General features: G+C 40.3%; 1 protein-coding gene across 1 annotated transcript in view; it reads right to left on the reverse strand.

Annotated features, from left to right (window-relative positions):
- Window positions 1–27196, reverse strand: part of utrn (utrophin) — a gene marked incomplete in the record, with an annotated part of 237395 nt that overhangs the window by 131201 nt on the left and 78998 nt on the right. Inside the window, 4 exon segments of the mRNA XM_037685869.1 lie at window positions 23106–23295; window positions 23378–23532; window positions 25903–26108; window positions 26219–26336. Of these exon segments, the coding sequence (XP_037541797.1) occupies window positions 23106–23295; window positions 23378–23532; window positions 25903–26108; window positions 26219–26336 (669 nt within the window).

The following is a 27196-nucleotide window of genomic DNA, read 5'->3' on the forward strand; positions in this document are numbered from 1 at the left end:
TTCAGGAAGTTCTTCAAGCTCTATAAAACATTAAAAATTTAAAACTCTTGCCAAAAAACATTGCAAAAAACCAAACCGGAACAAAAATACTGTCACAGCGAAGCAACATGTTAAGCAAAATCCCCCAAAATATACAGAATCTATTTTTAAAATGTGCATTTTGTTGTTATTATTAATAATTTACTACTTTTGGACTTTGTATTCTAAGAGGTCTGTGTATAGGGGAAATTATGGGCAAACTAAGGCAATAAGTCAGTTTGGAAACTTCTGCCAAAAGATTTTAATACTGATGTATCCTGTTGCTGTTCGGAAACGTGAAACACTTGACCTGTAAGCCATATACACTGGAGACCAACATGCTGTCGCTTGATTAAAAAAGCTTTTAACAATCAAACCTCAATAAAGAGCAACTACTGGATTACAGGACGACCATCACTGTTTGTGTTTCTGCTGCATGGGACATGACAGGAGATACAGTTGTCAGAACATCATCATCCAACCTCCCAGTCACCAGAAACATCCTCCTTTCTGCCTTTTCTGTGCATTTCAATGCAAAGGATGATCAAATCATATTTTTAAAGGCATCATCCAGACATAAAGCTTAAGGTTTTTATCAGTTATTGTCCTAAATGATTAAAGCAGTGCGTGTTTTATGGTCCATGTCCCCTCTGTGGGATTGGTATTCATCTTTGCTTTTGAATGGACATTTAACACAGAGGTGTAAGGTCATCCAAACTGAGTTATGATCAGACAAAGCAACGAGCTGAACGCGACAGACAGAGGGAAGGTCAGAAACAAGAAAGGAGAGAGTAAGAGAGACTCAGCTCATCGATTGTCCCGTCAGTCATTTAGTTGCCAGAGCGCTGGCTGGCAGGGCAATGCCGAAAATGAGCTATAAATAGACTGAGTGTTGCAGAATGGACAGAGGACAATTACAGAAATATTTCTCAGTCAGGTGGAATGATCTTTGTGGGCTTGTGCATTTTTCAAGATGCTCTTGGTAAATAATCAACAGTTCAGTGTTTAATTTTAGTGTGCGTCTCAGATTAATAAAACCTTAAGGTTAATCTTGATAACACAAACCCAGTTACCCCTGACACAGGCCTATATGGTGACTGAACCTCAGGGAGAAAATGTTAAAAATTAAAAGCCTTTCATGACAAAAATTTTACGATGACTTCATCTTATGTTGAGAAATGACAGAAGTACCGTAGTCGTTTTGGTCAAACTTTCAAAATAACCTTAAGCACAAATGCATGTAATGTGGAATGTTACACTAGAAATAAGTGTTGGGACAACCTCTCAGCTATTACCATATTAAAGTTTAGCTCAATAGCTGTTAAATAATCTGTTTGCTAATGTTCATTAGCTGTGGCACTCATCTAGCCTTGGATTGACTCCAAAAGTTATTCAGTTGTATAGGTAGTTTGATGCGGGGCTTAATTTGAGCCGGGTCTTGCCGGAACAAGATCCGGGAACTCTTGTTTTTACAGGGTGCGTTCCGGTAACTGTTTGCTTTGATCCAGAAATTCTCAGGCTTACTAATTATAATGTTATGAACAATTATTTTTGCCTTGCCGTTTGGGGAGCCATGCTTGAACGGTGTCGCTCCCCTCTTCTGCTGAGATGATAAATAAATACCAGTAAGTCAGACACATCAGCTGCTGTTTTTATGACGACCTGGACACTTGTTACGCATGCGACAAAGAGTATAAACTCAAAGCAAGAGTGATATCTGCCCCCTCTTTTCCTCTTTCTCATTGACATTTTTTTTTTAGTTTGAATGATGAGTTTGTCAAAGCACAATTTTGATGTGTTTTTTATTTTTTAGTAAATACACAAGTAATGTTTAATAAATGCTAGGACTCAATTCTTTGCTAACAAAATATAAAAATATATTCTATGTCATTAAACAACTTGTCAGGTTATTCTCTTGTGAGCATGTACGACACCCAGAAACCCCCAACCCCCACTTACCCCAGCCAGCCCGCCTGCTATTTGCGTTCCGGCAAAGACCAATTTACAAATTATGCCCTGGATGAATGGATATTTGCAAACAGCATAAGAAGAAGAAGCAAACTACTTACTTATACTTAACCAGGATAATCACTGTGAAATAAAAATAATTATTAATCACTGTAATGCCACTTTGACTGATGACATGTGCTGCTGATTATCCATGCTGCTGATCATTTCATGCTGCTGTATTCGTTCATACCCATCTGCTAACAAAGACTCATGTTCGGGCTGTTGTTGTTACATCATATTGTTTTACATTATTAGTGTTTAGCGTATATCTTAGATCTTTTAGTGTACCGTTTGGTGTTTGTTTAGCGTATATCTTGGTGTATATCTAAATCCTTATTTACAGTTTATTTTTATACTTTATATTTTTACTATTGTTGGATGTAACTGAGACCCTGCGTACATAATTTTATTCCGTCTCATGTCCCACATGTTGTGAAATGACAATAAACCTAGTTGAACTTGATAAGTTGGATCAAAACATTACCAATTTTAGGCAAAGACGTTGTGTAATGACTAGCATGTCAAGAATGTATTGTGAATGACTCAGCTACAGTGTGTGTAGTGGTAGTTGTACATCCAATAATTAATTCCAGCAAGTTTCTTTAGACTTTTTTCTGCTGGTGCATGAGGTATATTCCTAAAAAACGGACGGTTGAACGCAAAATAATTTGTCTGCTTTCACTTTTCAGTGGCTGATGATAAAAAAATATCTGTTGCCATTGAGTTCAAGTTCAAGTTAAGTTTATTGTCATTCGCATCATTTGTGGTACATGAGGTGGAACAAAATTATGTACTCAGGGTCCCAGTTACACCCAAAAATAGCAAAAATATAAAGTACAAAAAAAAAAACAGGACATAAGGATCTAAGATATACATTAAATAAACACCAAATGGTACACTAAACGATCTTAGATATACACTAAACACTAATAACGTAAAACAATACGGCGTATCATCTGCATTAAAAGATCTGACCTATTACTTTAAAAGCCAGAACATTAAAATATCTAAAATATGCAGTCACATTTCATGTAAAGGCCATTTTTAATTGCATGCAGTTGAGGAAATGGCACCTGCATTGTCCTGCACACACTGTATTTATTTTTTAAAGGAAAGTGTCAGTGAGATTGTCCAATTACTGTCGTTATCAACATCTAATTGGAACTTTAAAATTAATAAATTGGCTTATACGTTAACTGTGTTAACCACCTTTAATGTTTCAAAGGAGAGGAGAGCAGGAGATGGGAAGAAGGAGAAAACGAACACGAGCGTGCTCACAAGCCCATCGCAGGAAATTAATTTGGTTTCAGGGGTATATCATTTGGCCACTTAACTTAATAAATAAACAGAGGCCACGAGCCGAGGGGGAAGCAGCCCGTCTGACCCTAATGACCCTATTCTACCCTCTCAGCTATCACCCACTTCACTAATTAACAATCGCTTTAATCCTTCTTTAATTCTGTAGACAATTGTGTAATTTGTGTGTTTTAGCATGTCGCATGGTGAGGAGTTCCACACCATTCTTCCGATTAGCAGAGTTCCCCTCCACCGAGCATCGCCCAGGGGGACCAAAGGTAATTGCTTTTTAATTAAGCCTCCAGCACTAATCGCAATGATATTTAGCAGACACAAGTTGACACACACATATATTCCCTGTCACAAACACCAAGAAGGGGATGAGGACAAAAGAAATAAAAACGGGAGGACATTCATGAAGATGAACAGGCTGGTTGCGTTTAGGCATTGTTGATGCTTTTTTTGTTCAGTGAAAGTGAAGTAGCTCATGTACCGAAGCAATAAATGTTGGCTTCATGGCCAACCCTATAAAATTCTTTGATCTTGAGTTGAATTCATGGATGTGCAATCATCTCTCCAGTGGCCTGATAGACCTCGAAGATGAAAAAGTCACTTTCTGGTCCCTCGTTCCATCTTCCCTGAATTCTCATTGCCCAATCCCCACTTGCACTTTTTTTTTTAAATCCGTTCTCAATATCAAGTTTACATCCATCTTTCTTCTTTTCCATTTTTCCTGAAAAACACATCCACTTGGCTATGTCCTATTCTGTCATGCAGTATTTTCCTTCATATTTTGTCTTTGCTTTCTTCTCAGGGAGGCTGGACTCATCTCCACTGAAATAATAATAAAAAATATAGGACACTTTTTCCCCAACACTTTTGTGTATTAACTCTGAAATACACTGAACCAATGAACGCCCACACTTGAGCGCTGTAGTAAATCTAATTTGATTCCCTGTCGGCTCGGCTGGCTCGGAGTTTCCTTTGAAGCCTGCCGTCCGATGTGTGAAGGTATAACTGGAGTGGAGCTGAGTCTTGTGTTGAGCCGACTCGTGCAAACATTTTTATTGCTCATGCTGATCCTCCCTGACATGTCACACGAAGCTGTCATAGGCCTAATCTATAAGCCATGTTTGGTAAAAAAAATAAAATAGTTCTAATTTAATGCTTGTTCATAGCTTTACTTGCAGAAACTACCAGTACATGCCACCTGCAGCAAGCTGCCCGTCGTAATAAAGTTTATGGTTTTACACCTAACTCTGCTCCGGTATTTTTGAGATGCCATTCTGACCCTCGAGGATGAGACCTCCATTATCTTTAACCGCTTCTTCCTTTTTGGGTCGCAGGGATCACTGGTGCCCACGTCCAGCAGTCATTGTGGGAGAGGTGGGGGACACCCTGGACCGGTCGCAAGTCCATCACAGGGATGTAGTGAGTTTTATATATTTATTTATTTTCAGGAAAATTCACTTAAGACTTGGAACGTTTGGTTGGATTTAATCAGTTTAGTCTGACAGTGAAATTTACATAAAACCTTTAAGTGCAAACCAGTGTTATGAATTTTAATAGTGCACAATTTTGTGGGATTGGATAAGCACTTCACGCAGAAGTTGAAATTTAGGCCATTTTATGCACTCGCTGACTCACAATGACAAGAGGGTGTGTCTATAATATATATATATTTTTTGTTAATACTGCTTTGAGATTATACAGATCAAGTTTAACATTTGCAGAGCACCGTGCTCCAAATTTACAGTAAACCATCAGTCGTTACGCTGCCTCATGTTGTAGCAACAATCGGAAGGAAATATGAAGACAACACCAGTCAACGATTCTGTCGCTGCAGAATTTAATACAACTGTCGCCGCGATTTGTTTTAAATTATTATTTTTAGTCATGGCTTTCTTTAGTGCATTAACGCATTACTGGAATGACAAAAACTTTTAAAATCTAGAAAAACCAGTTTAAATCAGAGTCAATCGGGTTACATAAAACAGATGAAACATATCGCTCTCCATCATACATGATCCAGTTTTAGGTTTATGTGTGGTTAGTGCTCAAAGTATAGGGAGTGGTGACTGTCAGCTACTACCACAGCACATTTTTTGTTCCAGATTTGTTGAGTTACACTCGTTTCTGTGTTCACTGATGTTAATTACGAATGGTGTCCCTGTTGTTTGTGGATTCTTACAAATACTTGGGTATCTTGGTGGATGCACATCTCTTTTTTTAAGCCTCATGGCAAAAAACTTGATAAAGAAACTGAAAGTAAAATTGGGTTTCTTTTTCAGAAATAGATCTTTAACTGAACGCTAGAAAACGCCTTGTAACTTCTACTTTCCTTCCGTCAACTGACTATGGTGACATTATTAACATGAATGCTCCTGCAAGCACCTTACAGATGTTGGATGCTGCATATCACGGTGTGCTAGGATTCATAACTGGCTGTAACTACCGTACACATCACTGAGCCCTGTAGTCACTGGTTACCTGGTTATCATTAACTTCACAGACTCTCACACTGGTACACTTTCATCTTTAAATCACTCTTTGGTCTACTGCCTTCATACATCTCCTCCTATACGTCATTTTGTGAGTGCAGCTACAGCGTGCACTCCCAAGACATCATTATCTGAAGTAACTCCTCAGTGCGGACTGAACTTGGCAACTTCTCTTACTCCGCTCCCGTTTCCTGGAACACCTTGCAAAAAGGTCTGAAACTCTTGACTTTGACCTCTTTAAGGGATTTTAAACAAATGTTACGTTCAACGCAAAAATCAACACAGAACTGTTTGTAGTATTTTACATCGCTTTATAATATAGCTGTTTTTTTTATTATTTTGTTTTATATCACTTCTTTAATTTACTTTTCATTTTATATGCTTTCATATGAATGTTTATTGTTGTGTGTTCCTCATTTGTGTTTTTTGTTTAAAACAGCTCTCTCTTGTAAATGAGTCCATCCATCCATCCATTTTCTTCCGCTTATCCGGGGTCGGGTCGCAGAGTAGCAGCCTAAGTAGGGAGGCCCAGACTTCCCTCTCCCCAGCCACTTGGGCCAGCTCTTCCGGGGGAATCCCGAGGCAACCCAGGCCAGCCGAGAAACATAGTCCCTCCAGCGTGTCCTGGGTCTTCCTCTGGGCCTCCTTCCGGTGGGACGTGTCTGGAACACCTCACCAGGGAGGTGTCCAGAAGGCATCCTAAACAGATGCCCAAGCCACCTCAACTGGCTCCTCTCGACGTGGAGAAGCAGCGGCTCTACTCCGAGTCCCTCCCGGATGATCGAGCTTCTCACCCTGTCTCTAAGGGAGAGCCCAGACACCCTGCGGAGAAAACTCATTTCGGCCGCTTGTATCCGAGATCTCATTCTTTCGGTCACAACCCAAAGCTCGTGACCATAGATGAGGGTGGGAACGTAGATCGATCGGTAAATTGAGAGCTTCACCTTTTGACTCAGCTCTCTCTTCACCATGACAGACCTGTACAGCACCGGCTTCACTGCAGACGCTGCACCTATCTGCCTATCGATCTCACGCTCCATTTTTCCCTCATTCGTGAACAAGACCCCAAGATAAATGAGCTCCTCCACTTGGGGTAGGACCTCCTCCCTGACCCGGAGAGGGCACTCTACCCTTTTCTGGCTCAAGACCATGGCCTCGGATTTGGAGGAACTGATCTTCATCCCGGCCGCATCGCATTCGGCTGCGAACCGCTCCAGCGAAAGCTGTAGATCACGATCTGATGAAGCCAATAGGACCACATCATCTGCAAAAAGCAGAGAAGCAATCCAAAGGCCACCAAAACGGATCCCCTCAACACCTTGGCTGCGCCTAGAAATTCTGTCCATAAAAGTTATGAACAGAATCGGTGACAAAGGGCAACCTTGGCGGAGTCCAACTCTCACCGGGAACAAGCCCGACTTACTGCCGGCGATGCGGACCAGGCTCTGACACCGGTCATACAGGGACCTAACAGCCCGTATCAAAGGGCCCGGTACCCCATACTCCCAGAGTACCCCCCACAGGGCCCCCACAGGGCCCCCCGAGGGACGCGGTCGAACGCCTTCTCCAAGTCCACAAAGCACATGTAGACTGGTTGGGCAAACTCCCACGCACCCTCCAGGACCCTGCTGAGAGTGTAGAGCTGGTCCAGTGTTCCACGGCCAGGACGAAAACCGCACTGTTCCTCCTGAATCCGAGGTTCGACTATCCGACGGACCCTCCTCTCCAGAACCCCCGAATAGACCTTACCAGGGAGGCTTAAGAGCGTGATTGATGAGTCCTCGTGACTAAATGACACTAGCCTGTATAAATAAAGGTTGAATGAAAATAAACTGTGGTGGTCATTTTTAGTTGGGCTAGCTCCAAAAACTTAATCAGTTGTAGATATTTATCCCATGCTTTTCTTTGAGTTTAAATTTGTTAACAGGCAGACAGACAAATGAATGCATGCACACAAAAACAAGCAATTACAATATTGGCAACAATTCTTGGCTGCAAGGGATAAAATAAAAAAATGAGAATTATCCCTTTTTTTATTAAAAACATTTTAGTGAAGTTAGTCTGCTGTGCTGGACCTTCACTCTATAATCAGCTAAGTGTTAAAACTGTTAGTAGCCTCACACAAGCACATTGTGTGGAGCTTTTAACAACATGATTTTCCTACATCGTTTTTCTCAGTTGTGTTTCTCCCGTGGCATTTAAGTCTGACATGCTGCTCCCTCCTGCAGATTACAGTCTATATATAGAACAATTTATGTTTAATCTCCCTGTGATATAACAGTGAAAGCCATTTCCAGTTGTTTTTGTCACATTACAGTATTTATTTCTGAAGGCAGCACCGCTGTTGCCGTTCCTCCTCTTTACTGTTCCTTATGCTACCATCTTAAGTCTAAATTCTCACGGTTTTCTCACCACTGCTTTCTCCAGGACTAACAGCAGCAAAGACAGGAATACGCTTCTTGTTTAAAAAAGTGTCAAACTAATGAGAAAATTCAAATGACTCGATAGATCAACTAGAAATTTTCCTTTAATAAAAATAAAAAATACTCCACTATTTCAGGGATAGGGGAAAAGAAACGGATGAGAAATGCCAGAAGGGATTCACAAAAGATGCACAAACACACAAACTTGAACCACTGACTGCAACTTTATTTAAAAGTTTTAAATCAGATGTGTCAGAGAAACAAAAAATCTTTAAACACTATGAATGACCTTTCCAAGTTTAGCATTGACGTGTGCACAAGTAGCATAGCAGCTCATCTAAGAAAAATATACAAAAATGGGCTGAAGATTTTGGTAGATGAAGGATACAAAAAAATAAAAAGTAAATTAAAGTAAAGAAGTAAAAGAGTAAAGTAAATTTAAAGTATAGCATTCCTTGAAGTGATGCATATTGCCTGTTGTCTTTCAGGCCAGAGTTCTAGACTAAGATCATCTTATGTTGAGAAATGATGGAATTAGCCATTTTGTTCAAACCTTGAAAATAATATTTTGCACTATCTCGTGATGTCACACATGATCTGATAGAGCTTAGAATATGTGTTGTCAATGACTATCAGGAGCAACCCCAACAAATTTAACTTCAAAGTCTTTAAAATTCACTGAGTGTATCAGTCCACCCATTTTGTGTTGGTTAAGGTCAGTTAGCAGTGGTGGCCATCTTGAATTAACTACAAGGGTTAATCGTTTCTAGATGAGCAGTCGCTCATGGGCGCCTGATCGTGTGATAAATGAGGGAACAATATCAGGTACTGTATACAGGTGTGTCTAAATAAGTCAAACGATGGTACGGTACATTCACAGTACACTGGTGTAAAAAACTCAGGTTCAAATCCTGTCCAGGTTTTTTTTTTTTTTTTTTTTACAAAATATTTGCAACAAAGTCAAATTTGAGTCACTAAACACTACAAGCTTTAGTATTTTTTTCTTAAATAAATAAATAAAATAAAATAAAAAGATGAATCCCATAATTACTTTCTGAGCTTTTCATTAAAATCTGTGTAGTGGTTTATGAGAAATTTAGCTAACAAACAGGGTTAATGCCAACAGTTAACGGCAAAGTTCTAAGTGAAAATGTCATGCAATGGTTTGAACTCAAAATATGTGTTGGGGAAGATGCTCAGCTACTACCACAGCAGATTTTAGCTCAATATCTGTAAAACTGGTCGAAGTGTAGCCTTTTTGAGATAACTAACATTGCTTTGCCGTTGTGGCCATCTTGAATTGGGTTGACTGACTCCAAAAGTTAACCAGTTGTAGATTTACATCTGAAAGTTGAATCAAAATCCTTTCAAAGACTCATGAGCTATTTTGCTAACAGCACAGACAAAAACACACACAAACAGGCAAAAACATTAACTCTCCGCTTCTGCCTTTCTGCAACAGGAAATAAATATAAAAGTGAGAAGAGTGATGTCTGACAGCTAGATGATGGAATAGACAGAAACCAGATGATGTAAGCCAAATCATGTTACATGTGGAGGTTTTTAAGGAAATTGATAGTATTAAGCAGAATAACGAGAGGAGATGAAGACGACGTGCATATGATTTCAGAGTTTGCATCATTTTTGCTGGCTACAAAAAGAAAACGGAGTTCACTCAAAGTTTTTGCACAGGAGTTCACAGAAATTTTTGCCTCAGCACAAACACAAACGCCCAGAAACAGAAAGTGCACCAGAACAAAGACGCTCCCTCCGATGCATACAACTGTTTCAAGGAGAGACAAATAATTAGAAAGGCGCCTCGTTTCTTCTCACAAAAACAAATGCGAGAGGCACAGAATCTTAATTTCATGAGAAAACTGAATGAAGAGACCAAACCCTTGACGTGCATCAGGAGGACACCATCTTCCAGCAAACGTTCCACTTCTTTCTTTAAAGAATTAATTATCCCTGACAGATGAGGGAAAATGTCCAAAGGTGGAAGAGAATCACAAGGGAGGATGAATCAGTGTTGACGTTTATGCAGGTAAGAAAGGGTTGAAGAGAGAGGTAATGGGACGAAATGAGAGGAGGGTTAATCAATACAATGGCTGTAAAATTTTCTGAACAGTAATTTGGTTAATACTCCTCTGACCATTATTCTAGTCGGAGGTTCTCAGCTGAGGGACTTTGTGCCTGTGTGTATTTGTGTGCATATTACACGCCGTAATCTCCTCTAAAACAGAAAAGGAAAAAAAAGATGTTTGTCTGTGCCAAAGAGGTGCAGATGCATGCAGACACCGAGAGTAAAACACTATATGACAGGGCTATTCAACAGGCGGGTCGGGGACCAAATCAGGCCCTCAGGTGAGCTCAGCTCGGCCCACCAATGGGTTCATCTTTAAATTAAATTAGATTCTAAAATGTTAAAATGTAAAACAAACTTAATGACAATAATTGCTGGATGTGCAGCCCCTGAGCTCTTGGCTTTCAGTAACTGTGGCCCCTGAGCGGTTTAGTTGAATTACTATATGAAGTGTGACTCAGCACTATGCTCATGTGCTCACTATAGATGCTGCAGAAAGAGAGGGGCGGGGGGGGTGGGGGACACTGGAGCAGAGACCTTGTCCCTGTAGATTGACTGTCAGACCAATACCAGACGGAGCGGGAAAGGAAAAATTATCGCGCAAGTCGTTTTATTTCCACCACTTACTCTGCTCTCTGGATTGGACCCTGACTCTTTCGGGCAAACGGTAAATGAGAGTGGAAACAGACAGCTGGAAGGTCAGGCAGACTTCTATTTGGCAACAAAAATGATCGCCTCCTGTCTCTCACTGACTTTGGGTCAACGTGTTCAAGAGATCGTTCAGCCTGGTTAACATTTATCGAGAGACGAGCAAGACACTGAGAAAAATACTTAAAGAAGAGGGAAAACATTGAATTCTGTGGGTTTATCTCATTGTTATTGTATGACTACACAGAAGCAGGAGGAATGGAACATAGATCATAGTGTCAGACACATTAAGGGCAGAAAGTCCTTCACAACAACTGATGTTGAGCATCATTATCTCATGAAGACCGCCTGGAATACATTAAAGCTGGCAGAAAGCACCCAATGCTCACGATAAGAATTCATATAGCCCACTGTCAAGTTTTGCTTGTCTGTGTGTATTTTGCATTGAGTGTTTGTCTGAAGTATTAGCAAAATATCTTTGACATTTTCTCTTTCAATACATCAAAGTTCATGCTCAATAATACAGGTAAAAAAAATCCAAAAAAGTTCAGTCAGGTCATCTGGATGGTTTTTTTTTTTTTTTAGACGTTTTGTCCTTCATCTAAAGGACTTCATCAGTTCGAGAGGCTAGGCCTGTCGTGATAACAAATTTTGCTGGGCGATTAATTGTCTCAGAAAGTATTGCGATAAACGATAATATTGTTTGAAATTTGACAATAATAAATTAATAAAATAAAATAAATTTAAGAAGAAATGTTGGTTAATTTGTTTTGTGAGTAGTACCTTTTTTCTACCACCGGATAGCAGTATAAAACAGTTTGAACTGAAGGATGGATAGTGAGGGAGCGAGCAGGCGTCTCTTTAAGAAAAATGGGAGGGAGGCCCCTTGACGTGACATGGGCCGTCTCTCTTTGGTTCTCAAAATGGCGGATGCTCGGTGTGGTTTGAGGCGCTCTTTAGCATATTTTTCACACAAAGCTTTTAAAAAAAAAATCAGTAAACAAGTTCGCAGTTTCTTTTTGCAGAAAAAAAAAACTACTTTTCACACAAAGGCACGAGTTTCAACCATGAATTTTGGAGCTTCGACAAGACAGAGGTTTGGTCCTGCGTTCAGCCTGTTAGCTTAGCTCGTAGCTTAGCTTCTCAGCTTAGCTGCTTTTAACGATCCAAAAACATGATTTGGAATGTTTAAAATGGATTTTAAAGAGAAAAGAGAAAGGGAGGGGTCAGTGAAGAGCACCAGAGTTGAGCCTTTTGTCATCCAGTGTCTTAAATAGGAAGAGGGGGACACGAAGAAACGATAAAGCCGATAAATGAAAATGAGGTTGATAATTTTAATTTATCATGCGATTAATTGATTTGTTTATTGCGACAGACCTACGAGGCGCCACAACAAACTCAATTCCACAAGCAGCAAGCTCACATAGTGGGCCAACCAGTTTGCTGGTGATAAAGTGGTTTCTGGGGCCTGCCCTCTCCCCCCTCGACTCCTCTGAGGGAGCCATAGCCAAAAGTTTGAGTTTGTTGTGGCTCCTTGGACTGATCAAGTCCTTTGGATGAAGGATGAAATGTATCAACAACAAAAAAAAGAAATCGTCCAGATGACATGACTGAACTTTGTTGGGTTTCTCTTTCAACCTTTTTCCCCCCATGATTTTAGTCCCCAAATTCAGCTAAATGTTAGATAAAAAGTGTCCTTTATAAAAACCAAAATCTGTGATGTTATTTAACAAAGTTGAGATCTTACAAAACAAAGATAAACACTAAACATTTAGGCAACCACAAAACAAATGCACTTGAGCATCCATTTATCTAAGGATGACAACATATTTGGCTTTTCCTTTTATTCTATCCCATGCCAAAAAGCTAGGAAGCTTTCGAAGAGCGCATGATGATAAACCACACAGGCATTAGCGGGTTCACTTTGCCGTTTTTGCCTGGAATTCACTAATGGAAGCATGCGCAGAAAATCCATCACCGTCGCGCCCATAGATACAAAGTCAACACACACACAAGCATTTCTGGCTCAGTAAATGGGTTTACTGGGTGTGGGAGAGACAAATACGATGCAGACAGAGACAAGACATTGGCAGGAACAGTAAATGGTTTTCTGTCTGTTTATATTTGCATCTAATACCATCAAAAATGTAAGTACATATTTCTTCAGACTCCCGAGAGCTGGTACTGAATCACAGAACACGATTTTCTGTTTGAATCCTACTATCAGAAGTACAAACAGGAGAGCAGCTTCACTCTATGTGTTTAAGTGATTTAGGAACAAGTTTACAACATATTTTCTGCCAATAAGAAGTCATTCTGCTGTGATTTACATGAAATGTTGAATGGAAGAGAAGTCCCATCCTCTTTTTTTATTTATTTTCCTTCTCATACTCAATAGCACCAAGATGGGTTCAAATGACCTGCATTTATGATTCTGTTACCACATAGATCTGCTTGTGGCTCATTTGATAAGTGTGTAGTGAAGATTGTGTGTACATCAGTGTGAGAGAACAGAGCTCTGATGCCCGCGAGCCCAAGAGTCTAAGGAAGCGTGAAGGAAAATATCTGCGATTTGAGGGAGAGCCAAGATACTTCAGGGGTAAATGGAGGTTATATGAGCCAGTTCGCGAGGCTCCAACTGCTAGTGCTAACACTTGCTAATAACCCCGAGGACCCTGGTGAAATTCAAGGACAGGGAGGTCAGGAAGCTGGGCTTCACGCCCGTGTCCGAGTCACATGCCCAGGGGGCAGCAGCGAGCCAGGAGCAAAGGTGCACAGTTTGGAGCCCTAAAGCTATAGCAAGTGTCGCTGAAAAGGCAGAAAAAGGAAAAGCACGAGAGCATCAGGAATTCAGGGCTGTTTGTTTCACACACTCACACAGAGCCAATGCCACAGTAATGAGAGTAGGAGGACACTCCTCTGGAGAGCGGTGGGCCTTTCAGCCAATCCTCTGATTTGAAGCACAGAGACGGAGCAGAGCTACGAGGGCTCCTCTGCAAGGCTCACTATAAATGAAACAGGCATGCCACTCAGCACTACCATTCACCGATTGACTCGTTCTGTTGGAAATTTGCAAACAAGCTAACGGAGAGAAGACAGGTGAGCAACGAGTCCAAGCCAAAAGCTGACAAAATAAAGAAATCAGAACTTTACAAGGATTCTTGTAGGGTAGATAGATTTAAGGCCAGGCCAGTCCTGCTGAGAGTACACTTCAGCCCTCATACACATCACAAACATCAGCAAATAAGAGTGTGCAAAAAATAAATATGTTGTTTTTACTAACTTTCTGTAGTATTAATTAGGCCTGTCACAATAACAAATTTTGCTGGCCAATTAATTGTCTCAGAAATTATTGCGATAAACGATAACATTGCTCGAAATTTGACAATAATTTGTAATTATTGTCAAATTTAGGAAGAAATGTTGGTCAATTTATTTGGAGTGTAGTACCTTTTATGACCACCGGGTGGCAGTATAAGACTGTTTGAACCGAAGGATGGTTAGTGAGGGAGCGAGCAGCGTGTCTTTAAGAAAAATGGGAGGGAGGCCCCTTGAAGTGACATGGGCTGTCTCTTTTCGGTTCTCAAAATGGCGAATGCTCTGTGTGGTTTAAGCTCACACACAAAACTTAAAAATAAAAATAAAAATCAGTAAAGTTCTCAGCTTCTTTTTGCAGAGAAAAACAACCTTCTACACGAAGGCACGGGTTTCAACTGTGAAATCTGGAGCTTCGACGAGACTGAGGTTTTTTTCCCTGAGGTCGGCCTGTTAGCTTAGCTTGTAGCTTAGCTTCTCAGCTTAGTTGCTTTTAACAATCCAAAAATGAGATTTTGGATAGATAAAATGGATTTTAAAGAGAAAGGGAAGGGTCAGTGAAGAGCACCAGAGTTGAGTTTTTTGTCATCCAGAGTCTTCAGTAGAAAGAGAGAGACGAAGAAATGATAAAGCCGATAAATGACAACGAGGTTGATAATTTTCATTTATCATGTGATTAATTGATTTATTGTTTATTGTGACAGGCCTAGTGTTAAAACATTATTTCAGCAACTCTGCTGCCTAAAACAGAAAAATTGGCTAAACCCAAGAAGATGAGTCTTGGTGCAAATCCGCAAATTCATCATCAGTGAGTTACTGTTCCAGTCTGGCAGCCAGTGAAGGCACCCAGGGAGGTAAGACCATCCTGCCATTACTGATGCTCTCCCCTGGTGAAGGCCAAACAAAGCTGGAGTGACTGATGCAACCTAAGGGTGGGTAATTGGGTGCAGAAAGACTGATGCCTCCCACCAGTAGGGACACAATACAGGTAGGGTGGGCTCCGATGGATGCCGAATGGAGCCAGAGGAGCAACCCTAAAGTTCATTAAGATTTTAATTTGCACATATTGGGTCACAGATAGGATCAATTCTTAAAATTGGTTAAAAAGGCTGGAAATTATAGCAATTTTAGAACAAAAAAGAAAAAAAAGCTTGGGATTTTGAATGTTTTCTTTAAGCCTTTCAGGCAGATTAGTCTTTGTAACGACTCTCTATTCACTCCTTCATTCAACCTTTTTTTTAATAGATGTAAACAGTAAGAGAGAGAATTACAGGTAGACTTTACCCACCAACACAATCTGTTAAAAAAAAAGGCCACCAAACAACTAAGAGAATAAAAATACAGAGCACTTCACAGCAACAGATCTAAAGATAGATTAAATTCAAAATGTAAAAGTAGTGCTAAACTCCTCTAAAGCTAAAGCTTGTGGGCTTTTATTTTTCAGCGCAGAGTCAAATATCAACAGCTGGTTCACTCACTGTGCTCTTAATCTGAGAGCATGTTGGTGTTGTGTGACATAACAGTTTAGTGATGATCTGCAGGGATACAAAAGAAGTGCACACATCAGTGGTCATTTTCTCTGCGGGGAAATCAATACAGCTGAACAAAAGGCAGAAACAAAGTCTGTAAGGGTTTTTAAAATGACTATGTGCAGCTGCAGCTTGTTCAGCTGACCAAATTTATCTCCCCCTGACAAAGTCAGTGAATAACTTCAATAAAAACACTCAATTGGCAATTGGATCCAACATTAAAATCAATTGGTTTATTGAAGCATTCTCCTTTAACTAATGCAAATATCACGTAAAAAAAAAAATACTGCATGTATACGTTTTCGCTTGCATTGGTCTTTTGTTGACAGCCGCACCAATATTTAATTATGCTTCTAAATTCAGTGAAAAGACAAACACAATGCACGCTCACAAACAAACCAAAAGCTACAAAATATTTCAGGATTTGCAGAAAGATGTCAAAAAAAAAAAAAAACACACCTTAACAGTGAACCAGGATCTGAAATAATATGAGCTTGTTTGTGAATAAAAAAGACTAAAGAGAAAGAAGGAACAAAGCTGAGGCAGAAAACTTTATGATCATTTCATGATTTGTGAAGAGGGATGAAATTAAAAGTCAAGGAAAACGCATAAAAAAACAAACTCAAAACCACAAACTGACTAGTAAGCTACATCAAAACCCGTTAGAATATACCTAATACAATCATGGAAAATTAAAACAAAACTTCACCAACGTTGTAAGAAAATTTAAAAAGCATGAACTGCTCTCCAGGTGGGATCTCCACGTACCTTACAGAGTTTCTGGTACCGCGGCGAGGAGATGGCCATCCTCTGGAGCCTGTGTAAGAAGACCACCACTTTCTGGAGAGAAGTCCGGACCATGGCCATCATCTTAAGAGTGCCACAAGTCTGCAGCAGCCTGCTCCTGATTCGCATGCTAGCACTGCCCTACCCCGCTCATATTGCTCTCCCTCTCCCCGAGCAGCCGACCAGACCCCAGCCAAGCTGATGTGATGCACGCACAACTCAGAGAGAAAGAGAAAACGACACGCTCGCACTCCCAACTCAGCTCAGCATGCCCCCACGCTTCGTCACAAACGCACATGCCAAACAGTTAGAGCGGCGTCGCTTCGTCTCTCTCTCTCCAGAAACGCATCTCTCAGCGTGCGCTCACACACACATACGATGATGCAAGCGAAGCGGACAAAAGACGAGACACTCACTTTCTCCTCCACGCGGACATTCACGCGCGCACCTCGACCGCAGAACCAGAGGAGAATTAAACTAATCGCTTGTGACGGGCACCCTGCAGAGTGAAGGAGGAGAGTGAGATGAAGAGAAGAGTGAAAAGTGCTGACAAGCTGGGAGGAAAGGAGAGGAGAGAGAGAGTCCAGTAAAGGCACGAGTTGCACTGGACACCAAACGAGTGTTCAAACCCGGTTCACTTCTTTTTTCTTTTTTTTTACCGTCTCCGATTCAGAAAGCAAAAAACAACAAGGGACAGAGACGAAACGCAGCAGCAGAAAAGACGGACAACGTCTCTGCTGTGAAGAGAGGGTGACATTACGCCAGGCGACAGACAGATCGATGAATGAGACAAAGAGATAAAAGTGAAGGAGGGGAGAGATGGAGCGAGAACAAATGAGATGCAGACGCACAACAGTTACAAAGAAGGAGGGGCTATTTCAGGTGGTTCCTGGAAATATTAGGTCCATTCATTCCCTTTGCTGGCAGTCTGAGCTAGCACACTTCAGGAGCTTAGACATAAAACTCCTGACTGGCTCAGGAGTTTGAAGGCTTTTAAATCACCCGCACTGACGGTTCATTTTAAAAATAAGAGCCTGGTCCCCACATCATTAGCCACTTGTTTTTAAACTAATATTTGATTGTCACCAGGTTTTTGGAGGCAGAGTTCACCTGCAAAAGGATGAACCTGGAAAAATGTAACAGAATGCACATCCATTAGTTTGTGACCAGAACACCGTCCATCACTTAAAGTAGCTCTGCTCTTACTAGAAATCATTTTAAGCATTAATATTTAAAAAGTTTATAGTTGGTATACATAAAATTAGTCCTGCATTATTTTTTATTTTTTTTTGTAATGAACAGATTATACAGAAACACAATTCATCTTGATAACAGGCTGTTTCTGAAGATGAGCAGTAGGTTTAAGCTGCCCCTAGTGGCCATGCGAGGAACTACAATTTATACCATAAACCTATAAACTCCAAACTACAACTGTATATTAATTTTCACAGGTGTCTGTGTTGACAAATACCGAGGATATTATTACAAAAAGACTATAATTGCAGAGAAAAAAAAACATATAAAAAAATAAACACAAAAAGTGCCTTGTCCTACTTTGAAACTTTATTATCTGTGTCAGAAAGACAGAGCATGTGCTGCTTCTTATGCTGTGTCAGATTAACTGAAAATGAAGAAAAAGTGGGAGAAAAGCACAGCGAGAGGAGAGGAGGTAAAAGAATGAGGCCATAAATAAATCAAAGGCTTCTTGTGTCTTTAAAGCCATGTCAGGAACAGCTACATCTACATGTGTGTTGAAAGTAAAGCAACAGAAACATTATACCAACCAGGTAAATTGTTTATTAGATTAGGATGCACTAAATCATCAATCAGCTGATTTTAAACCTGGACAGACACTTTTTTTTTTTTTTTTTTAAATTATAGTCAGTGAACACATCATAGCTGATGGTATTTTGTCAGGGGGCTGCAATGGTTGGAGATGGAAAATTAACTAATTTTCTAATGCAGTCCTGCTGAAATGACCAAGCAACCAGCAAGCTATTTGGCCACATTTTAAACAAACAATTATTTGAAAATAATAGACTATTTTTCTGCTTAACAGCCTACAAAACTACTCTCTGAGGCTGCTTTTTTGTTAACCACCTCCACCCACAATGTACCTGTCTTAGCTCTCTTCAAGCTTCCTTTGGCAGCCATCCCCACAATTACGATGTATTTCCCTGTAGTAAAGTTTTGAACTCAAGAAAAGCAGATTTGGAAAAGTTTTACAAAAATTATTAATTCTCATCAATGTGGTTTTGAGTGTTTTCTGTCAGAGAAGAGCTCCCATTCAGGTGTAAAAACACTCTAAACAGGGAAGGGTTTGAGATGCCTGCAACAACTCTGTTTTGTGAGAAAATTTGTCATGTTTTTTTTTTTTTACATGTTCAAAAATTGCATGAGTTTCTGTGACTCACATGAGGAAACTGGGAATCCTTGTGAACGTTTCAAGAGATTTTGGGGACTCTTGCAAATGCTGCTCAGATATTTACAGAGTGAAGAAAGCTCCAAGTCTCAAAGTTAGCTTTATGCAATACCTTTAAAATGTACCATATTTTTTCACCAATAAGTTGTGGGTTTTTTTGCATAATTTGCATGCCCTGCAACTTACATGCTGAAGCGACGTATTTATGGATTTTTCCCATATTTATAAACCAATCTTGGCTGAGATATGACCGTTTTCATTTCATTCTGACTGAAAATACTGAACACTACCATATTTCAGCTGCTAGATGGTAGCAGAGTAGAATGGCATGGCGTTGTATCATGTAATAGGTAAAAGTGGCTATTAACGACACAATCGGCTTGCCACAGCCTCCCACCTTTGTACAGCTCGCCTGGAGCAACCGTCAAATCAGCTTCATTTCGTTGCGCCGCCCCAACGAAATGCAGCTAATTTGACCATTAAAGTGCATTTATTAAGTAAAAGTTCAACTGAGACACATCTTTGCTATAATGCCAAGCAAACAAATAATTGTTTTTGAGTGTTAATCTTGTTAAATTCTTGTTAAAGTCAACTCTGCAGCCGCCATTTGGCAGCCAATCGATTTTTGGCACAAAACCGGCCCATATTTCCAGGTTGTCAGCGGTGACACATAATATACGGCAAAGCGATGTATTTGTAGATTTTTCCACTTTATTAGAAATATTTGGACTGATGCGACTTATAGGGTGGAGCAACGTTCATGGCAGAAACTACGGTAGAAAGATATTTGTACTGTAGTGTTCAAGTGACAGCTAGATAAAACTGATGTGGTGCTATAGTTCTTTAAAAAAAAGCTTGAAATCGTTTAAATCAGGCTACAATCGGACATCTGAATCAGCCAATTCAAAGAAAAAACTCTTATTGGTGCATTTCTAGCAGAGATGCACATATATCAGCCAGTGGGCCTCTGCAGAGTCATGGTGCCACTTACACAGGTCAGTGTTTCCAACATACCTTTGCTTTCTCTGAATTTATTTGAATTTCATTTATTTTTTAAACAGACAAAAGCTCTCTCCAAAACAGCAAAACAAGAGCCATTCATCTGAAGTGAGGACGAGCAGGCGTGACACAGACTTGTCTCTATAATTATTGTGTCTGCTTGAACTGACTCTCCCGGACAGACGCAGTGATTTTAATACTACAAAAAGAATGTGACTGCCTTAGTTTGGAGACATGAAAAGAAACACAAAAGGAGCACACAAAAAAAGCACAGCCATAAATAAATACTTGCATAATGGTAATTTACCTACATGACTGCACACATCCAGTGCTAATTAGAGCTAATTAAAGCGCTCTGTTTAAAAACGTGTAAATGGAGATTCTACTGCACTCTTTCCAGAGTACTGACTCGAATGCTTCATATGAAACTAAATGTACTGTTGGTCCTGACTAAATGATACTGGCATAACTAGATCATAACAAAATGAAGAGTATGTTCCAGCCGTTTCAACACACAAACACGTCAACCAACACCCTGAGCTAAACGCACATTGTCAAGCTCAATAAAAATCACCTCTCCAAGCTGTGTGCCACCTTTGCACATTCCTGCTGGAAACTATCATTTCAGTACCTTCCATGACGCCTGGGCATGATGGAGCTACTGCGCATCAATATCCACATGCCAGCCACAGCAACATAATATACCATTACATACCATGAAATGAAAGAAAATGAGGTGGAGTATGCATTTATACTTGGGTACTTGATTTGATGTTCCAGGCTGTGGAGGATAATTGCAAAAGGAAAGAATGGGAGCGATTTACGAAACGAAGCAAATTACAAGGCGACATCTACGGAAATCTGTCACATAATCTCTTGTGTCACCACGAGATTACAAACATACTGAACCTAAATCCTGCACTAGGGCTGTAAAAAATATTTGAAATACAACTAAACAAATTTGGCTTCTTTTTTTTTTAAAGGATTTAAGTGAGGCAAAATCTATGATCAAACACCAACAGCAGCTTCAGAACTCAACTTCAGCACACTTTATTTGCTGGTTTTAAGTGACATATACAGAACCTAACTTCCAAGTCTGCACCCAAGTCAAGTCTTGACATCAAGAAAAAAAAACATAAAAAGTATAACAAATCTCAATCCCAACCTCTAAACCTCTTTATTTCCATCTGTTGGGCTCAGTTAACCTTAGGCCTGTCATGATAACAAATTTTGCTGGGCAATTAATTGTCTCTGAAAATATTTTGATAAACGATAGTATTGTTTGAAATTTTACAATATATGGTAATTGTCAAATGTTAGAAGAAATGTTTGTTAATTTTTGTGTGTAGTATCTTTTATGATCGCTGGATGGCAGAATAAGACAGTTTGAGCAAAAAGATGGATAGTGAGGAAACGAGCAGCATGTCTCTAAGAAAAATGGGAAGGAGGCCCCTTGACGTGACATGGGCTGTCTCTCCTTACTTTTTTCGGTTCTCAAAATGGCAGATGCTCTGTGTGGTTTGAGCTCTTTAGCATAGCATTTGTCAAACAAAGATTTTAATTTAAAAAATCAGTAAACAAGTTCTCAGCTTCTTTTTCCAGAGAAAAACAACTTTTTACACAAAGGCACAAGTTTTAACCGTGAATTTTGGAGCTTCGACAAGACGGAGGTTTTTTTCCCCCCAAGGTCGGCCTGTTAGCTTAGCTTGTAGCTTAGCTTCTCAGCTTAGCTGCTTTTAACGATCCAAAAATGTGATTTTGGATCATTAAAACAGATTTTAAAGTGTAAGGGAAGGGTCAGTGAAGAGCACTGGAGTTGAACCTTTTGTCATTCAGTGTCTTCAGTAGAAAGAGACAGACACGAAGAAACGATACAGCCGATAAATGAAAATGAGGTTGATCATTTTAATTTATCGTGCGATTAATTGATTTATTGTTTATTGCGACAGGCCTAGTTAACCTTATCTCATTTAAGCACATATTTAATCCAACTTTGCTAGAAAACCAAGAATATTTCCTAAGATACTACTTGGTGAGTCTTGCTACCAGAGTTTCAATGATAACAGCCTCAGAGGGAGTGTAATTCTATCAGCCTCGTCATTTTTTAGTGAATTTCAGTTAAAGCCTCACATTTGTCATTTCCTGACTACTTTCCACCACTCGTACGTTTAATATGGAAGCGGCAGTCAGAACGATAAAGGCCTAGAGCAAAAAAAAAAAAAAAAAGTAATTAAAGTAACTAAACACTGAACCGTGGCGAAGCAGTCGACTCGCAATGTTAACGTTCATCATCTGTGGTTTAACATCTGTCTCTGCTTCATTAACCCAGATTCTATTCCTGACTCCCATCCGTCAAGTCTCAACCACATCCAGTGATGAAACAAAACGAGGATAAAGACAGACTGCGAGCGACAACCAATTCAGAAACACTCTGTTGGTGGGACATTATCGCAAGTTTTTGACGAAGCCTAAAATAAAACTCGGTGGTTTATTGAACACGTTTACCACAAAAAACTATGTTATGGATGGTTGTGGACAATGTCATGGGCATATGAAAACAAAAGCTTGCTACAACTAAAAATATGTGCAACCATAAATACAAATATTAAGGGCCATTTTCCATTAGACTTTGAGCTATTTTGAAATTAAGAGGTTAAATGGTAGTTTTATTTTCTGTTCTGAAAGATTTGTTCCTTTTATTATCCGCTGAAAGACTTGGATAAAAAAATAATAATAATAAAACTGTGGGATTACGCTGTTACACAAAGTATAAGATGTGTGTCAGATGATCCCAAAGGGAAGGTCTGAGTAAATGACAAACGAGTCAGAGGAGGAGAAAACACACCCAGACTGATTACCTAAGCTGCACAGGACAAGGAGATCAATGAGCCACAAGCCCTTTGAACGCCCTTTTATCCACGCACCTTTAACTAACGGCGTGCACAGAGATGCACACACACTGCAGCTTCGGTTCAGCTAGCGACGGATATGAAGGATGACACTGAGATAATAGGTAAGCACCTGTGCATGCATTCCACACACAGACATGGTATGTCTGCCACTTTCCAGCCCTACCTCCAGTTGTTTTCTCAGCTCCTTCATATGGGCGGAGTCTTGAGACAGATTTTCCTTTTGAGAGGCGTCAGACAGGACAGTGACTGTCGTCTCTGCCTCCTGGAGCCATCTGAGGAAAGACTCCAGCTCCCTGAGAGACACCTGGACTCCCTTCAGCTCACCATCCAGCTGGTTGCGACGATCATTCACCCTGCAAACATGAGCATGTCAAACGTGTTAGAAAACAGTGGCAGACTGTAGTTTTGAGAACAGGCAGGTGAGTTTGTACGCACCTGCAGTTGATGCTGTTCCAGGCAGCAATGTGCGTCTCTGTGACCTCTTTGATCCTCCTGGTGTCATCTGAAGAATATTCTCGTAAAAGGTGATTGGACAGCTCAGTGAAGGCTGTAACCGTGACCTGGTCTCGACCCAGAGTTTGGAAAACCTCCTGTAAAGCAAACAGTGCTGTGACATCGGACCAATGAGGCTAAAAATATCTCAGATGTGAATCAGTGTGAGCATTATGAGTCACTCTGAAGGAAGTTCATGTGTTTATCAGTTCCAATTTGTTACTTTTTGCTATTTATTTTCTTCATTTTTTTGCAATAATAGTTTTTAGATTTGCATGCAAAGATAATAAAGAGCATTTCTCTCCTCAATGAGAGTGGACAACCCCTTCTATAAATTAAAATGCCTCCAAATGCCTTAACTGCCTTGTTTAGGTCGTTTCCTACTTCACTTGCTCTCTGTCCGGCTAAAAAGGACTTAACAGCAATCACAACTTTGTTGGCCTGGAGGCTAATACTTATAAACAGGAAATATGCAGCTCCTCCGTTTATACAAGCTGGATTAGAGGTCGTAATTTTCTTAAAATAATAATAGTAGGTCAGCTAGTCAGTAATTAAGTAAGTACAGTACATTAAACAAGCAAACCAATAGACCTGTCATGATAATGCATTTTGCTGGGAGATTAATTGTCTCAGAAATTATTGTGCTAAACGCTAAAATTGTTTGAAATTTAACAATAATTAGTAAGTATGGACTGGACTGGAGGTCCCACAGTCAAAATGGGAGAAGCAACCAAGGGTGATGGAGAATGGTAAGGCTAAGATACTGTGGGACTTCCAGATGCAGACAAACAGGTGATGGTTAAGCAACCGGACATTGTTGACAAGCTAAAGAAGGCAGTGGTGATAGACGGAGAAATCCCAAGTGACTGCAACAACAGAAAGAAGAAGCATGAGAAGCTGGAGAAACACAAAGGACTGAAAGAGGAAATACAGAAGTTCTGGAGTCAAAGCATCAGTAGTCCCAGTGGTCATTGGAGAACTTGGTGCTGTGACCCCCAAACTGGAAGAGTGGCTCCAACAGATCCCAGAAGTCCGAGGAACATCTAAGATACTGAACAGAACCCTCAAACTCCCAGACCTCTGGTGGAAAACCCAAGTTTGAAGTGAAGTGGAACTGCCCAAGTAGAAAAAAAATGAAGAGTTGGGTGATTTTTTTTTTTATGAGTGTGTAAGGCTTTTTATTTATTTTGTTTTCCCCGTCTATTTACTCATTTTCTTGCTCTATCTTGACAGGTATTCTGTGATTTACTGACTACTGCACTCACTGGCTCTCCTTGTCTTTTGTTCACCCTTTATGCTAATGGGGTGAGTGTCAGGTGGCTGTGGTGGAGGGGTCATTCATATAATTTTAACTGGTGACAGACAAGGGGGCGGCACAGTGGTACAGTTGGTAGAGCTGTTGCCTCTTAGCGAGAAGGTGACCGAATCAAAACCTGGCCAGGGACCTTTCTGGGTGGAGTTTGCATGTTCTCTCCGTGCATGCGTGGGTTTTCTCCAGGTACTCTGGTTTCCTCCCACAGACCAAAAACATGCATGTTAGGCTGATTGGTAACTCTAAATTGTCCCTAGACGAGTGAGAAAGTGAATGGTTGTTTGTCTCTATGTGTCCCTGTGATGGACTTGCGACCTGCCCAGGGTGTCCCCTGCGTCTCACACAGTGATAGCTGGATATGGGCACCAGCGACACCCGCGACCCGAAAAGGAAGAAGAGGAAGATGATGGATGGACGGACGGATGGACAGACAAACATAAAAGGGCAGGGGGTCATTTGTAACAATCACTGATTGTAAAAAAAATGAGGCCAGTTCTTGACGTTTAACACTAAATACCTACCAAACAAACAGACATTTGTTATTCTACTGCTCAGCTTCCTAATTCTGTTTAAACCCAACCTAATCAAGAAGGTTAAATAGAAACTAAATCTTTATTATTATAAACTTTGAAATGGGAAATGACTTGTAAAATTATCGTCGCAGAACTTCCATCTTTAAATAAAATGTAAGCTTCTCAGTTTAAATAGACACTTATTCTCCAGGATAAAATCAGGAGATCTCTGTGTGTGTGTGTGGGCGTGCGTGAGTTCTTGTAGCATCTTGGATGTGTTAAACTCAGTTGCCCTCTAGTGTTTGGCAGCAGTAACATCTTAAACAGATTTAAGAGACAGAATTAGTTTCCTGACACTCAATTAATCTAATGTGGGATGATATGGGTAAATGAACATCTCTAAGGTTCAAAGTGAAACCTCAGAGGAGTGATTTATTCATTCCTAACTTGTGCAAACTTAGACGGCTGTTCTAAAGACCTCTGATAAACTGAAGCCAAGTTTGGATTTTTGTTCCCATTAGGAAATATTCATTGGAGTACATGTCATGTCTACCATACAAGGACACAAAATCACAACAAATGACCTCAGGTACAAGAAGCTGCAGACACAGTGGGGTAAAAAGTCAAAATTAATCTGCCCTAACCTTGCAGTCTTCAAGCTGCTTTGTCAGGGGATCGCTAGGATGCTGCAGCAGGTTGTGGAGATGTCCTTCGTTGTTTGCAATAAGGGCCTTCACCTCCTTCCTCTTCTCCTCCCACTGGTCGCTGTGGACAATCATATTATCCAGCTGCTGGAGTCGAGCTTCAACACCGTGCTGAGTGCTGTCCCACTGGCTGCGTACTTTCTCCACTACAGGAAGAAAAGACACCTTAATAACCAAAAGTGGTTTATTTTTAGACACTCTTTTCTATTGTAAGAGGAAATAAAAGCTAAATATAGTCTTCCAACTTTGAATTTACATTTCTCAGTGATGGATGTGCGGACGTCAAGGTTAGAGGTTTTGTTTTTAATGTTCTGTGCCAAGGTGAAAATGTCCTCCAGCTGAGAATGACGCTGCTCCAGGTCAGTCTTTGTCACCTGCAACAACAACAACAAAATAAAAGCATTAAAGCGGAGCTGGCTTCAGATAATGGATTCAATATAAAAATCACCAGATCTGATAAATAATTTAACTCATTAATGACATAATGGTGTCCTTTACACACAGGAAACAGAAAATAAACACACTGCATCACGTCTTAATGGGTTAATATTTGCAGTGTTTAGCAAAACAGATTACAGTGGTCCCTCATGTATCGCGGGGGATCCGTACACTGAAGACCCGCGATAAGTGAAAAACTGTGAAGTAGAAATAGTAGTACAAGTAGTAAGTAGTAGTTTATTTTAGTATTTAAAAATATTAATATTAATTAATTAATATTCACAATTTAAAATATATATATACTGTATATATATGCATTTTAAACCCATCCCACATTCTTGCAATATTCTAAACAATGTTTCTAAACTCTAAACGCTCTAAAAGAGCACAGAATGTCATGATTTCAGCTCCCTGCCTCCGTTGCTCTCTGCCACCTGCAAGTGCTCTTGGCCACGCCCATTTCTATGCTCTGCACAGAGAACAGCTGATCAGCTGCAGCAGGAAGTTTATCCTGCAGCAGTAAGGGCTGCACAGAGCTGCAGGAGGAAGCTTTTTCTGCATCTCTGGGCTACACAAATGTGCAGCAGGTGCTAAATAATTTAAAATAATTCATTTAAAATAAAAGTGCAATGCTGATCATGCGGCTCATCCATCAATCAGCCAATTGTGTGTCATGTCCACTCGTATTTTGAAAAACCGCAATAGTGAAAGTCCGCGATAAACGAACCCTGAAGTAGCGAGGGACTACTGCACAGCGTACGGCACAGCGTACGGCACAGCGTACGGCACAGCGTAC

The sequence above is a fragment of the Nematolebias whitei genome, chromosome 12, assembly GCF_014905685.2.
Source record: "Nematolebias whitei isolate Nwh7 chromosome 12, NemWhi1, whole genome shotgun sequence".
NCBI classification, from domain to species: Eukaryota; Metazoa; Chordata; class Actinopteri; order Cyprinodontiformes; family Rivulidae; genus Nematolebias; species Nematolebias whitei.